This window comes from Callorhinus ursinus, unplaced genomic scaffold, assembly GCF_003265705.2.
Source record: "Callorhinus ursinus isolate GAN/ISIS: 27379988/994484 unplaced genomic scaffold, GSC_fseal_2.0 scaffold1, whole genome shotgun sequence".
NCBI classification, from domain to species: Eukaryota; Metazoa; Chordata; class Mammalia; order Carnivora; family Otariidae; genus Callorhinus; species Callorhinus ursinus.
The window spans coordinates 50,732,571-50,747,890 of NW_027397063.1; the positions used below are offsets into that span (position 1 = coordinate 50,732,571).

Below are 15,320 nucleotides of genomic sequence, written 5' to 3' on the forward strand. Positions count from 1 at the left end.
TCCACGTCATTGCAAATGGCAAGATCTCATTCTTTTTGATGGCTGCATAATATTCCATTGTGTATATATACCACATCTTCTTTATCCATTCATCTGTCGATGGGCATCTTGGCTCTTTCCACAGTTTGGCTATTGTGGACATTGCTGCTATAAACATTGGGGTGCACGTACACCTTCGGATCCCTACATTTGTATCTTTGTGGTAAATACCCAGTAGTGCAATTGCTGGATCGTATGGTAGAATTTACAAATTTTCTACAGAAAATAATAAAAGAGAAGTGAAGAGGGAGTTTTTTTTTCCCATTTTGCACCAGGGAAAATTAATTTTTTTCTTTTTCAATTTGTATTTACCTTTACAGTTGTCTCAAGTAAAAAGCAAACAACACAAAAAATGTAAAGTATAAAAAAGGAGAATGGTTGGGGCACCTGGGTGGCTCAGTCAGTTGGGTGTCCAACTCTTGATTTCGGCTCAGGTCATGGTCTCGGGGTTGTGGGATCAAGCCCCACCTCAGTCTCCACACCCAATGTGGAGATTCTCTTTCTTCTCCCTCTGCCTCTCCCCGCTTGCTCTCTCTCCAAAAAAATAAATAAATAAGGAAAATGGTTTTTTTTTATAATTTAAATATTAAATCTGAAAGCAATCCTAAAAATGTTGTTCTGGGGAGTCTTTTTTAAAGCAATGTTAGCATTATTGGACTCCCAAAGATGATTGCTGCTAGAAAAGAATACTTTGGGATGTGTGTTTCCTGACATGATTGTTTAAAAACACATTCTTTTAATTCACTGTTATCTCCTTTATGGATAGATGATGTCTAAATTCTTTGATAAAACTATAAATAGGACATCTTGTTTATTTATTGTGTAATCTTACTCTAGAAGTATATGGTGCTAATTCATTCCATCTGTATTTCCATAACATAATTCCACTGTAACCTTTGTTATGTTATAGTTAAAAAAGTAAATCTGTAAGAATTAGAGCCATTCAATCATTTCAAAATTGATTATGTAATAGCTAGTTAGTTGATGTTAACACACACATCAAAGTGATCTATGTTGCTTGGTTAATTTACTTAATTTTATTCTAACTTTCTAGTCACTAATTATAAAGTTATAAAATCCATAAAACAATTTTTGATAAACATTTTCTTATTCCATTCTAGATGAATCAGATTGTTATTTGACTCAAATTAGGTAGAATATTGCCTTCTGAAATGATAATTACATGTTTGCTCAACAGTAGAGAAATTGGGAGTTAAAAAAAAAAAAGGAAAATCTGGCTTAAAATTTTTTTTCCATTTCCTGCGTGGACCATATTGCTAGAAAGCCATTTTATAAAAATTTTTATTGAGGTATAAGTTTATTCCAATAAAATATATATGTTTTGGGACTCCAACCCCCCCCTTTAAAAAAAAAAAGATTTATCCATCCTAGAGGTGGGGGCGAGGAGCAGAGGAAGAGGGAGAGAGAGAATCTTCTTGCTGAGCATGGAGCAGGACATGGGGCTCCATTCCACCACCCTGAGACTATGACCTGAGGTGAAATGAAGAGTCAGATGCTTAACTGACTGAGCCAGCCAGGTGCCCCAGGGAAACCCTTTTTTAAACTACTGAAAAAAGTCTGTCAATCTATATCAAATAGTCTTCAGTTAAAATAATCCGGTTGGTTGCTATGGCTTTGAACATAGTTTAATGTAAAATAGTGCCCTGGTTCTCATGGTGCGGTCCACAGGCTAGTGATGTTGGTGTTACCTGGGATCATGTTAGACTTGAAACTCTCTACCCTGCTCCAGACATGTTTAATCAGAAACTCTGGGAGGGTCCTGGAAATCTGTGTTTTAAAATAAGTCTGCCAAGTATTTCTGATCTGAAATGCGAGAAGCACTAAATTAATAAAATGTTTCAGTGGCTTAGATAAACATTTCAGGACACCCCAAGGTGACCTTGAGCCCAATCTGTTTTAGAGATGCATACTAGTAATGAGTAACTTAATCTACTTAATTATTTACTAGGATTTTTGTTTGGGGGCATCTCAGTTTTGTTTTGCTGAGGGAAACATTTTGAAAAACTGAATTACTTTGCTCAATTTTTACTTTGCTTACAAATTTAACATGATTAAATTTAAATATTTTTAGGTTTATACCTCAACGATGTTTTCCTAAATTGCTAATCACTTTATATAGTTTTTAAATTTATCAGTTAAACTAAATCTCCTCACAGTGATGAGTGAGCATAAGGCAAGCTAAAGACAAAGCATAAGCTGACACCCTGCAACCTCCCCCCTCCCCCCACTCCTGGGTGGAATATGTGTGACATTTTTCCAGGATTCTCCCAGCTGTCTTTTTTTTTTTTTTTAAGATTTTATTATTTATTTATTTGACAGATAGAGAGAGAGAGAGAGAGAGAAACACAAGCAGGGGGAGCAGCAGAGGGAGAAGCATACTCCCCGCTGTCCCAACTGTCTTAATGTTACTATCTTGTTAGAAGGGAAAACAACCTTAACTTGGTAATGTGATGGCCTCTGGTGTCTTGTAGGTACCTTGTAGGTTGGTCCTCTTTAGCATATGAAAGTTCTTTTGAAACCTCCCTTTTCCTTACTTCCCCCAACTCCTGAGTATAAAATCCCCCACCCCTGACAGCCCCAGTACCGCAGCTCTTTCTGCCCACCGGGTCCTGTTCCTGTGCTTTAATAAACCACCATTTTGTACCAAAGATGTCTCAAGAATCCTTTCTTGGTTGTGGGCTCTAGAACTCACCCACACCTCACCTATATTCCCAAACCCCATCAACAGTAGCCCTTTATATCTTGAGTTATTGATATTTTAGCCATATTATTTACATTAGCCAAAGAGCCAAATCTAAATCATGGTATTAACTTACTGGTGGATAGTGGCATTTACCAGAACTGGATTTTAGTGCTGAGGCAGAGAGGATCAACTTTGAAACTAACTTAAAATTAAGTATAAAATTTTTGGAGTAATTATTGTTCCTTTCCTCACCCTTTTCCAGTGTCTAACTAATCACCAATCTCCCATCAGTGCTACCTCTTAAATATCTCCGAACCTAACTACTTCTTTCCCTTAATACTGTCATTTCTTGGTCTGAGCCACCATCAGTTTTCCCCTGGACTTCCAATTCATTTATATGAATCCATTCTCACAGTGTGAAAAAAGTAGTCTTTAATAATATACATCTGGGGACACCTGGGTGGCTCAGTTGTTAAGTGTCTGCCTTCGGCTCAGGTCATGGTCCCAGGGTCCTGGGATCGAGCACCACATCCGGCTCCCTGCTCGGTGGGAAGCCTGCTTCTCCCTCTCCCACTCCCCCTGCTTGTGTTCCCTCTCTGGCTGTGTCTCTCTGTCAAATAAATAAATAAAATCTTTAAAAAAAATAATATACATCTGATCATGCCCCTTCCACTTAAAACTCATCAATGGCAAAACAAAACAAAACAACTCATCAATGGCTTCTTGTAAAGTTCACAGTCTACCATAGCCCGTGAACCTTACATGATCTAGTTTCTCCAGCTTCTCTATCCCAGAGTTCTTTGTATAGTTGCTTAAATGTGCTTTTTCTTTCTACCATGGGGCTTTGCACATGCTCTTTCCTCATGGTCCAGCTGACCATTTATTGACCTTTAGTTCTCAGTTTAAAGACTACTTTTTCTGGAGAACTTTTTCTGATATACTCTCTCCCTGCTCAGTCCCCTCATACCTGTGCCCTCTTTGTTATAGTCTCTCAGACTTTCTCTACACTTTGATCATTATACTTACTTTTGTATTTGTTTGTTGTATTCCTTCACTTCCAGAATGTTCTACGAGGGCAAGGTCCATGTTTGGTAACGTTAGTTTCCAGCAAAATATCTGGTGTATGGTGCCCAAAGTATCTGAATGAGTGAGTGATTGAATGAACAAACTAATGAACAAAGAGTGATGACTTTTCATGTGTTAAAGTAGGATAAGATTATAAAGTTGCCAGATTTTTGTGAATAAGTTGTTCCTTATTCTTGTGTATCTAGATTATGCTTGTGCTCTTCAGAGGGACATTTTGCTTCAGGGACGTCTATATCTTTCAGAAAACTGGCTGTGTTTCTATAGCAACATCTTCAGATGGGAAACTACAGTAAGACGTATTTGGATTTGATTTGTTGATACAAATAATTGCGTAGATAGAAATATATACAGTCCTCCTAAAAACAATATACTTTAGATTCCAAAGTAAATTTATGTATATTTGTATATAATACTTGTATATACATGTAATCGATATGTATACAATGTGTATATTGTAGAAGTGTGTGATCTATTTTCTTAATACATCGAGCTCCATTTGTACATATTTAATACAGTTGGAGAAAGAGATTTCAGGTTGAAAAAAGCTTGAACATACATCCATTTGACTGCCAAAATCATGTCTTACGTGACAGACTGTCTGAATTTTGTTTGTGTGTGTATGTGTTAATATGGAACACGAACACCCACATGTCTTTTCACACTCTATCCTAAACTTAGAGATAAGAGCTGTGGAGGAAATTATTGACGGGGGAGAATGTCTGGCTGCTTACTCTGTTTTTCTCAGAGAATGCAAGCATGTGCTTATTATTATTAATTCCTTCAGGTTTTTCAACAGAATATTCTGGATTAGATTGATGTAATACTTGGTATTTTGTGCTTTACATGTTTCTGAAAAATCCATTTAATAATTTTTCATTCTTTTGTGTGTTTAGATTTGTATTGCTTTAAAGAATATAACCTTCATGACTAAGGAGAAAACTGCTCGACTCATCCCAAATGCTATCCAGATTGTTACAGAGGGTGAAAAGGTGAAAAACTTTTCTACCTTTGCTTTGTTATATAATGTGGAGAAAATCTGCATCATACTGATCCATCAGTGTTGGTAATTCTTCTTGGAGTTAGGAATTTGTAATAGAGATATATTGTATTTAATACTAGATTTCTGTATAAATACTTACTTCTAATTAAATGACTGCTAACATTTTTTTAAACATGTAATCAGTGTTTTTTTTTTATTAAATCTGCTAACATTTTTTGTGCTTTATAGTTCACAGAGAACTTTCTCCCATATTTTTCACTGCTATAAGAGGTAGGTAGGGTAAGCTTTGGCAAAACATCATTATTTCTGAATACCCTAATAATCCCATGATATTGTTTAGTCAATAATACCTGCACAGTGGCAACTAATAAAAACAAATGGTTCTGGTGAACAGAGATTTGGGCAGCATATAAGTAAACACATTATCACTATAATACTTTTTTTTAGGATGGCAGTTACCTACAATATCTGCCATTTTTTAGTGGGGATATATGAAGAATCTTTCTGAACCCACCTGGAAGATTGATTAGGGCTCTGTGTGTGACATTAGAAGCATAATGCTGAGAAAGAAAAGGAAAGAAGGAGGGAAAAGAAGGCAAGTATGGAAGGGAATGAGAGGGAAGGAGAAGGAAGGAAGGAAGGAAGCACAGAAGGAATGAAGGTAAGCAGTGAAAGAAAAAGAGAAAGGAAAGAGAAGCAGGGGAGAGAAACATTATAACATTGAATCATTGTAATGATACTTTTAAATCTTGTAGTTTCTTTCAAATGTACTTTACATTTTATTTTTATTTTTAAATAATCTTATCCTTACAGAATGCTTCCCAGTACAGTATAAAAAACTTTCTCCTCTGAACTATTTGAGAGTAAGTTGTCACTCTGAAGCCTCATCACTCCAGATATCGCTCCAGATATTCTAGTGTGGATTTCCAACAAAGACATTCTCCTGCATAAACACATCCTAACCATCAAAATCAAGAAGTTAACATTGATCATTACCACAGTTCAGTCCTCAGACCTTCCTCAATTCCCCCAATTATTCCAATAATATCCTTTATAGCAAATAGACATAGTTTAGAAATACATAATTACATTTAGTTGTCATGGTCTTTAATTTCCTTATTCTGGAATAGTCCCTTAGTCTTTTTTGACTTTTCTGCCCTTGACTTTTTTAAAGATTACACGTAAGTTATTTTGTAAGATATGCCTCAGTTGTGTTTGTCTGATATTTCCTTGTAATTAAACTTGGGTTATGCAATTTTGGCAGAAATGACATGAAAGTGATGCTCTGTTCTTTCCATTGCATCCCATCAGATGACCCATGATTTCAATTTCTACCATTACTGGTGATATTCACTTGGATCACCTGATTAAGATGGTGTCTGCAAGACTTTACTGTAAAGTTAGTTCATTTTCCTTTGTAATAATACTTTGTGGCAAGCTACTTTGAAACTATGTGAATATATGATTCCTTATCAGACTTTGAATTTATGCATTCACTTACTTAAATCAGTATGCCCTCATGGTTTCTTGCTTTATTCAATGAGTTCTAATCCATTTCTATCATTATTTATTTATATATTTATTTATTTATTTGTCAGGAGAGAGAGAGAGAGAGAGCACATGTGTGCACAAGCAGGCTCCTTATAAGGAGCCCGATGTGGGACTTGATGCGGGGCTTGATCTTAGGACCCCAGGATCATGACCTGAGCTGAAGGCAGACGCTTAACTGACTGGGTCACCCAGGCGTCCCAATCATTATTTATTTTGATGCTCAAATTGTCCCAAATTTGGCCAATGTGAGGCCGTCAGTGTCCTTCTGACTATTCTCAGCATTATTTGAGCATTTCCTTGATTTTTGGCATATTACAGGCTTTCCCTGCCTCAGCCCTGGAATCAGTCATTTCTCCAAAGAGTTCTGATTTCTTTTAAGGGGAGACTGATATTAGAAGCCAGTGTGTTCCTTGCTATTGGGGTGTCACTATTTCCAAGCCCTCTAAATGGTCAGAATAAGGGTATATGTAATATATATATATATATAATTATATAATATATACACGTATATATCCACTTGTACATCAATGTCTGTCTACTTATCTGTCATAAACCATGAATTTACCCTAATATCTCTAATACCTATCAAAGACCACAGAGTTCATTTTTTGTTTTCTCCCTTTCCTGTTTGTAACTCCCTTCCCTGACTGTGAGAAACCAGGCTCCCATTATCCTCAGTATATTTACCTACTTGATCAGTTGGCCTTTATGTAACCAATCTTCCTCTCCTTTGCCACTCCTTCCCCACATGGATGCCCCTCTTTCCTTAAAAAAAAAAAAAAAAAAAAGATTTATTTATTTATTTGAGAAAGAGAGAGAGTCTTAAGTAGCCTCTGTGCTGAGCACAGAGCCTGACACAGGACTTGATCTCATGACCTTGACATCATGACCTGAGCTGAAACCAAGAGTCAGATGCTCAGTCACCTGTGCCCCCCAGGCGCCCCCCCCCCATATGGATGCCCTTTTACCTGACTTGGTTTCTGACACTTCATGTCAGGCTGCTGCCCATCCCATCATGACACAGATGCTGTCACCATGTGAAAGCTTTCCTCACTCTGCTTAAGCTGATATCCCATACTAAGCACCTTTCCTGCATTTACTTTACCCTGTGCCAGGTCACTCATCTAAAAGGATGCCCTCCATTCCCTGCTTGTGCTTAATATTCTATGACAGTTTGTCACTGTGTGTGGTTGCCCCCCTCACCCTTTCAGGCTTTGACTCCCCAGCACAAAATCACCCTCATGGACTCCATCACACTATGTCACCCTCACCTGCTCTAGCTCTGACATGCTTTTGTAGGCTGCCACCGTTTGTGGTCACATTCTTCACCATGCTTGGGTTCTGATGCCAGGCTACCACCCCTTTACACTGTCACCCTCTGTAGGCTCTGACTCATGCCCCTCCCCCTGTTCTTGTTCTAACACCGTGCTCCATGGAGGCCCTTCTTACCTACTTGGGATCTGACACTCCACATAGGTCAATCCTATGTGACAACCTCCTCGACTTTTCTGGTTTTGACATTGTTTTGGGCTACTGCAGCTCCTTCTCCCTACCCTCACCTCTAGTGTGGATGCCTAGTTTCTCTGTTCCACCAACATCTTTATGGCTCAACTGTTCAGGAAGGGAAGAAGAGTTAAAAATCATATTCTTAATTTTACAATTAATACATGAATATATTGCATTCCCTAACAAAATCATCAAACAATTCTTAAACTAACATCTTCCTTCCATGCCTATAATCCCTAATCCCATTGCTTTTCTAGATGCAAACACTATTACCTGTTGGGTATATATCTTTTCAGACTTTTCCTTTGTGTGTTTATATATATAGATACATATATAGGCACATACACACACATATATATCTTTGTGTATCTATATATATATAGACATATAGTTTTCATTTGTTTTTGAAGTAAATGCTATTTTATACATGTTGTTTTTCAGTTCTTTCTTAAGAAGAACTTAATAGGGGTGCCTGGGTGGCTCAATCGTTAAGCATCTGCCTTCGGCTCAGGTCATGATCCCAGGGTCCTGGGATGGAGCCCTGCATCAGGCTCCCTGCTCCGCAAGGAATCTGCTTCTCCCTTTCCCACTCCCCCTGCTTGTGTTCCCTCTCTCATTGTCTCTTTCTTTGTCAAAAAATAAATAAAAATCTTTAATAAAAAAAAAGAATATCTCTTGGAGTCACAGCTTAGCACATCTAGATGGAGCTATTTCTGTTTATTCATATGCTGTATAATATTTCATCGAATGAATTTACCATGGTTCATTTCCAGTATTTTGTTATTATTAACACTGCTGCAGTGAACAGCCTGACCATGCCTTCGTAAGCCCAATGTGTGACTGTTTCTCACATATATAGTGACATTTCAGGGTCAAGCATTTTAATTTTAATAATGATAACAACAACTTAACATTTGCTGAACATACTTGTTCTAACACTGTTTTAAGTTCTTTATAGATATTTTCTCTTTTAATTCTCACAAAAATTTGTTATTATAATTATTCCCTTTTTTCTCAGATGAGGAAACTAAGGAAAAGAAAAGTGACCCAAAGTTGTAGAACTAAGTGGTAGATTGTATACAAGAGTGGATAGAATTGATAAGTGATTTAGTTTAAGAAGTGTGGACTAGATAGACTAGGAGATTTTACTTATCTACATATCTGAACAAAAGATTGTAAGATTATTATAATACAAGAAAGCAAAACAGTTTGGTCTAAGAAAAGGAAATGGAGGATATTAATTAGTCATCATTAGGTCACATGTTATATATATAATTCCATTTGGAAAATCTCTTCGATATATCCTTGTTATGAAAAGTTTTGCTTTAAAAAAAGAAGAAGATAGCAGGAGGGGAAGAATGAAGGGGAGTAAATCGGAGGGGGAGATGAACCATGAGAGACGATGGACTCTGAGAAACAAACTGAGGGTTCTAGAGGGGAGGGGGGTGGGGGAAAGGGTTAGCCTGGTGATGGGTATTAAAGAGGGCACGTATTGAATGGAGCACTGGGTGTTATGCACAAACAATGAATCATGGAACACTACATCAAAAACTAATGATGTAATGTATGGTGATTAACATAACAATAAAAAATTTTAAAAAAGTTTTGCTTTATGGAGAGTATTACATAGCAACATTTCAATTTATTAATTGGAAAATAGCACTTTAAAATCTTTCTATGAAAAGCGTAAACACCCAAAATATTATTTGTTTGACATTTTATTTAGCAAATCAAACATATAACTGAGCTTTCTCATCCCTAAAAATAACTACTCAATCATGAAAAGTCACTAACTATGGGGTCGGAAGAGATGATACACTGAGAGACTGTATTTAGTGCTGTCACTTGTCAGATTTTCTCATAAAAGCTTATTTTAAAACGTGACTTTGCAAAATCAGTTAAATGCAGAGGAAGAGATAGGGCTAAAAGCAAACATAGAATTATAGATTGAAACATGCTATTTTTTTTCTATAGCATTCAAAGCAAAGTTAAATTTTAACATGGGTGTTTTATATCTATAATTAGTAGAAATTAAGCATTTCTGGATTTTTTTAGATGACTGTGAAAGATGATATGATTTGAAATTAAGATCCTTAAAATAAATTGATCTCTGAAATCCACTTGAATTTTTCAAGATTTATTCATTTATTTATTTTTAGAGAGAGAGTGCATGCGCGAGTAGGGGGAGGGTCAGAAAGAATCTTCAAGCAGACTCCCTGCTGAGCATGGAGCCCCAAGCGGGCTCCATCTCATGACCCATGAGATCATGACCTGAGCCCAAACCAAGAGTCGGTCATTTAACTGACTGAGCCACTTGGGTGCCCCCACTTATATTTTTTTTATTCTTTATGTATACTTGGCTCAAATAGTCACCAAATCAAGTCTCTTTGGAAAGTTCAGAATAAATAAAATTTTAATTTTTTTCGTACATTTTTAAGATTATTGTAATAAATTATATGCACATAAATATTTACCTATTCAAGCTTCTTTTCTGAGTAAATATTGATAAAATTGTATTTGCTGTAAGATAAAATTTTTAAAGATTTTATTTATTTATTTTATTTGCGAGAGAGAGAGCATTTGAGTGTATGTTGGGGGGGGTGGAGGGAGAAGGAGAGAATCTAAGCAGGCTCCACAATGTGGGGTTCTATCTCACAACCCTGAGATCAGACTTAAGATGCTGAGCCACCCAGGTGCCCCTGTAAGATAGTTTTTTTTTTTTCCAGGTTCATAATTTATTGTACAAATTGAGTATCACATGATGAGTTGACATTAGCTTCTCCAGGCATGGGAATTTAACAGATGAGGTACAGGTTAAAAATCGTTTATGTTGCTTTCACAGCTGGTGTTTTTTTAGACCTTAACTTGAAGTATAAGATCATCAAAGCAATGCCTCCATATGTGGCCAGTACACAATTCATTCTACCTGTGAGAGTATAAGAGTTGAAATATTTTTTGATACCAGTGAAATGGAATTGAGCATCAGTTTCTGGACCTGCCATGATTTCAGTCTTGCAGAAGGCACCAATTCCTGTAAGATAGTTTTTAAAGACACCTTGTTCATGCACCAATTACCTGTTTTTCTTTTATTGTAGCAAAGAGCGAAACAAAAATAATATATGAAGTAGGGAATGGTGTCCTACTAGTTTGCTTTAACCATAGCAAGTGCCAACAGAACTTGACAGATACTCTCCCCCACCCCCACTTTTTTTTTAATGACACTAAAATTATTTTACCATTTTTCTTTGCAGTTTTTCTTTACATCTTTTGGTGCCAGAGATAGAAGTTACCTCAGTATCTTTAGGTTGTGGCAGAATGTACTATTAGAAAAGGTAAGTGTTCATACCAGAGGCAGGTGCTTCTTATAATATCAACCTCCCAGTGTTTGTGAGTTGAATTTTTCTGGAGTTTTATTTTTCTGGAGTTAATTTTGACTAGATTATTTAAATTCTAAGATGAAACTTGAAGCAAAACAGAATCCATAGTTATGTTAAGATGTTAATTTTACAGTAAGTCTCGACCCCTTTATCTGCAGGGAATATGGTCCAAGACCCAGAGTGGATACCTGAAACTGCAAATAATACTGAACTCAATATAGATGCTATATTTTTTCCTATACATCCATACCTATGATAAAATTTAATTTATAAATGAGGCACAGTAAAAGATTAATAAAAATAACTAATAATAAGATAGAATAATTATAACAATATACTGTAATAAAACTTACGTGAACGTGGTATCTCTCTCAAAATATCTTATTGTACTATACTCATCTTCTTCTTGTGATGATATGAGATGGTAAAATGACTGCATGATGAAATGAAGTGAGGTGAATGACAGGCATTGTGACATATTGTTAGGCTACTTACTGACATTCTGATGGTATGTCAGAAGGAGGACAGTCTGCTTCCTGACTGTAGTTGACTGTGGGAACTGAAACTGGGGAAAGTGAACCTATGGATAAGGGGGGACTACTGCAATTCCCAGGGTAACCACCAAGAAAATAACTTTAAAAATATGGTAAAAGAAACATGAAGGGAATTAAAATGGTACACTAGAACTATCTATTTAACATATAAGAAGGCAGTAATGGAAGGTGTAGATATAGAAAACAAATAGCAAAATGGCAGACATTACATTAAATCATTAAACATAAATAGATTAAGCACTTCAATCAGAAGGCAGAGGTAGGCAGAAAGAATGAAAAACAAAAACATATGATCTGACTATATGCTGTCTATATGAAATACGTTAGATTTATTTATTTATTTATTTATTATTTATTTTTTAAGATTTTATTTATTTGCAAGAGAGTACAGCAGGGGGAGTGGCAGGCAGAGGGAGAGGGAGAAGCAGGCTTCCTGCTGAGCAGGGAGCCTGACGCGGGGCTCGATCCCAGGACCCTGGGATCATGACCTGAGCCGAAGGCAGACGCTTAACCAACTGAGCCACCCAGGCGTCCTGAAACATGTTAGTTTTAAAGATACAAACAGATGGAAAAAAATAAACCATACAAATAGTAACCAAAAGAGCTGAAGTGACTGCAGTTGTATCAGGCAAAATAGACATTAAGACAAAGATTAATAGAGACAAGGAATGATATTTTATAATAATAAGAGTCAATCCATCTGGAATTCATAACAATTATAAACATATATGCACCCAATAACAGAGCCCTAAATTATATGAAACAAAACTAGCAGAACTGAAAGGGGAAATAGATAATTCAACAATAATAGTTGGAGATTTCAATACCCTACTTTCAATGATGGATGGAACAACCACAGAGATCAACAAGGAGATAGAAGGTTTGAACAAAACAATAAACTAGAACTAAAAGACATCTATGGGACACTCAAAGCAGAATATACATCTTTCTCAAGTACACATGGAACAATCTCCAGACAGACCATATGCTAAGGTCATAAAAGAAACCTTAATAAATTCAAGAGGATTGAAATAATACAATGGACTACAGTGAGTGACATTAGAAATCAGTAACAGAAATTTGGGAAATTCATAAAAAGTGGATATTAAACAAAACATTCCTAAATAACCAATGAGTAAAAGAAGAAATCACAAGAGAAGTTAGAATATACTTCGAGTTAAATGAAAACAAAAACACAACATACCAAAACTCATGAAGTACAGTTAAAACAATGCTTAGAGGGGATTTTATAACTATAAATACCAATATTAAGAAAAGGAATGATCTCAAATCAATAACCTAACTTTCCACCTTAAGAAATTAGGGCAAGGGAAACAAACTAAACTTAAAGCAAATAGAAACAAGGATATGCTAAAGATTGGAAGAGAATGAATGAAATAGAGAATAGAAAGACAAGCAACAGAACAAAAAGTTCTTTCTTTGAAAAGATCAATAGGGCGCCTGGGTGGCTCAGTTGGTTAAGCGACTGCCTTCGGCTCGGGTCATGATCCTGGAGTCCCAGGATCGAGTCCCACATCGGGCTCCCTGCTCAGTGGGGAGTCTGCTTCTCCCTCTGACCCTCTTCCCTCTCGTGCTCTCTCTCTCTCTCATTCTCTCTCTCAAATAAATAAATAAAATCTTTAAAAAAAAAAAAAAGAAAAGAAAAGATCAATAAAGTTTAACTAGACTGACCAGGAAAAAAAGCTTAAAATTATTAAATTCAGAAGTGAAACTGACAACATTACTACTGACCTTACAAAATGAAAAGGGTTCATACTATGGACATCGTATGCCAACAAATTAGTTAACCTAAGTGAAATGGACAATTGTGACTGAAAAGTCATAAACCATTGCACTGACTCAAGTAGGAATAAAAAATCTGAATAAACCTATAACAAGGAAAGAGATTGAATTAGCAATAAAAAATCTATCCGCGAAGAAAAACTCAGGCTCAGATGGCTTCATTGGTGAATTCTGCCAGTGTTTACCATAGAATTAACATCAATCCTTCACAAAGTATTTCAAACAATAGAAGAGGAGAGAACACTTTGCAACTCAGTCTATGAGGCCAGTATTACTTTGATAACCAAGTCCAGACAAAGAACATCACAAGAAACCTACAGGACAATATTTATGTTCACTGTGTCTATGAATATAGACATAAAAATCCTCAACAAAACCAAACCAATTTAGCAAAACAAATCCAGCAACATATAAAAACAGTTATATGCCATGACTAGGTAGGATTTATACAAGGTTGATTGAACATATGAAAATCAGTCAATGTAATACACTATATTAGTAGAATAAAGGACAAAAACCACACGATCATTTCAGTCTATACAGAAAAAATGTGACAATATCCAACATCCTTTCATGATAAAAACAAAAACAAAAACAAAGTGGAACTAGCAGGGAATTTCTTTGACTTGATAAAGCTCACAGCTAACATAATGGCAAGAGACTAATGCTTCCCCGCCTTAGGTCGGGAACAAGACAAGGATGTCCTTTCTTGCTATTTCTATTCAATATTGTATTGAAGGTTCTAGCTGGGGAAAATAGGTAAGAAAAAGAAGTAAAAGACATGCAGATTAACAATGAAGAAATATAACTATCTCCACTGGCAGGTGATATGGTTTTATATATGTAAAATTCTAAGAAAGTCAGTAGAAACCCATTAGAACTAATAAGTTCAGCAAGTTGCAGAATATATGATCAAAATACACAAATCATATTTTATATGCTCAAAATGAACAATCCAAAAATTAAATAGTTCACTTATAATAACATCAAAAATAATAAAATACTTGGGAATAAATTTAAAAAGGAACTTTAAGATGAACACTGAAAGCTACTAAATATTGTTAAAAGAAATTAAAGGGCGCCTGGGTGGCTCAGTTGGTTGAGCGACTGCCTTCGGCTCAGGTCATGATCCTGGAGTCCTGGGATCAGGTCCCGCATCGGGCTCCCTGCTCAGCGAGGAGCCTGCTTCTCCCTCTAACCCTCCCCCCTCTCATGTACTCTCTCTCTCTCTCATTCTTGCTCTCTCAAATAAATAAATAAATCTTAAAAAAATAAAAAAAATAAAAGAAATTAAAGAAGACAAGTGAAAAAAAAATCTCATGCTCATGGATCAGAAGACTTGATATTGTTAAGATGGCAATACTCCCCAGATTGATCTGCAGATCCCTATCAAAATCCCAACTGGAATTTTTTTTTTTTTATTAAGAAATTGAAAAGCAGATCCTAAAATTCATATGGAAATGCAAGGTACCCAGAATAGTCAAAACAATCTTGAAAAAGAAGAACAAAACTGGATTAATTAGTCTGTTAGGGCTGCCATAACAAAATACTAGAGACTGGGTGGCTTAAACAACATAAATTTATTTTCTCATGCTTCTGGAGGCTGGAAGTCCCAGATCATGGAATAGGCAGGGTGAATATCTGGTGAAATGCCTCTTGTTGGCTTGCAGCCTTCTCACTGTGTCCTCACATGGCTTTCC

At 36.2% G+C, this 15,320-nt stretch overlaps 2 protein-coding genes and 1 long non-coding RNA gene across 5 annotated transcripts in view; 1 reads left to right on the forward strand and 2 right to left on the reverse strand.

Annotated features, from left to right (window-relative positions):
• Window positions 1–15,320, forward strand: part of GRAMD1C (GRAM domain containing 1C) — an 84,194-nt gene that overhangs the window by 20,169 nt on the left and 48,705 nt on the right. For all 3 annotated transcript variants that reach the window (XM_025874486.2, XM_073893522.1, XM_073893523.1), the window contains 3 exons: window positions 4,015–4,118; window positions 4,723–4,818; window positions 11,138–11,218. In XM_025874486.2, coding sequence (XP_025730271.1) covers window positions 4,015–4,118; window positions 4,723–4,818; window positions 11,138–11,218 — 281 coding nt within the window. The remainder of the gene's footprint in view (window positions 1–4,014; window positions 4,119–4,722; window positions 4,819–11,137; window positions 11,219–15,320) is intronic.
• Window positions 5,543–11,691, reverse strand: LOC141372951 (uncharacterized). The gene is made up of 3 exons (XR_012378474.1): window positions 11,617–11,691; window positions 7,072–7,145; window positions 5,543–5,787 (listed from the first exon to the last, which is right to left on the reverse strand). It is a non-coding gene; the product is annotated as an uncharacterized lncRNA (long non-coding RNA).
• On the reverse strand, window positions 10,597–10,913 carry LOC112826329 (ATP synthase F(0) complex subunit k, mitochondrial). The gene has a single exon (XM_025874501.2). The coding sequence runs from the start codon at window positions 10,886–10,888 to the stop codon at window positions 10,712–10,714; it is 177 nt and encodes a 58-aa protein (XP_025730286.1). The 5' UTR covers window positions 10,889–10,913; the 3' UTR covers window positions 10,597–10,711.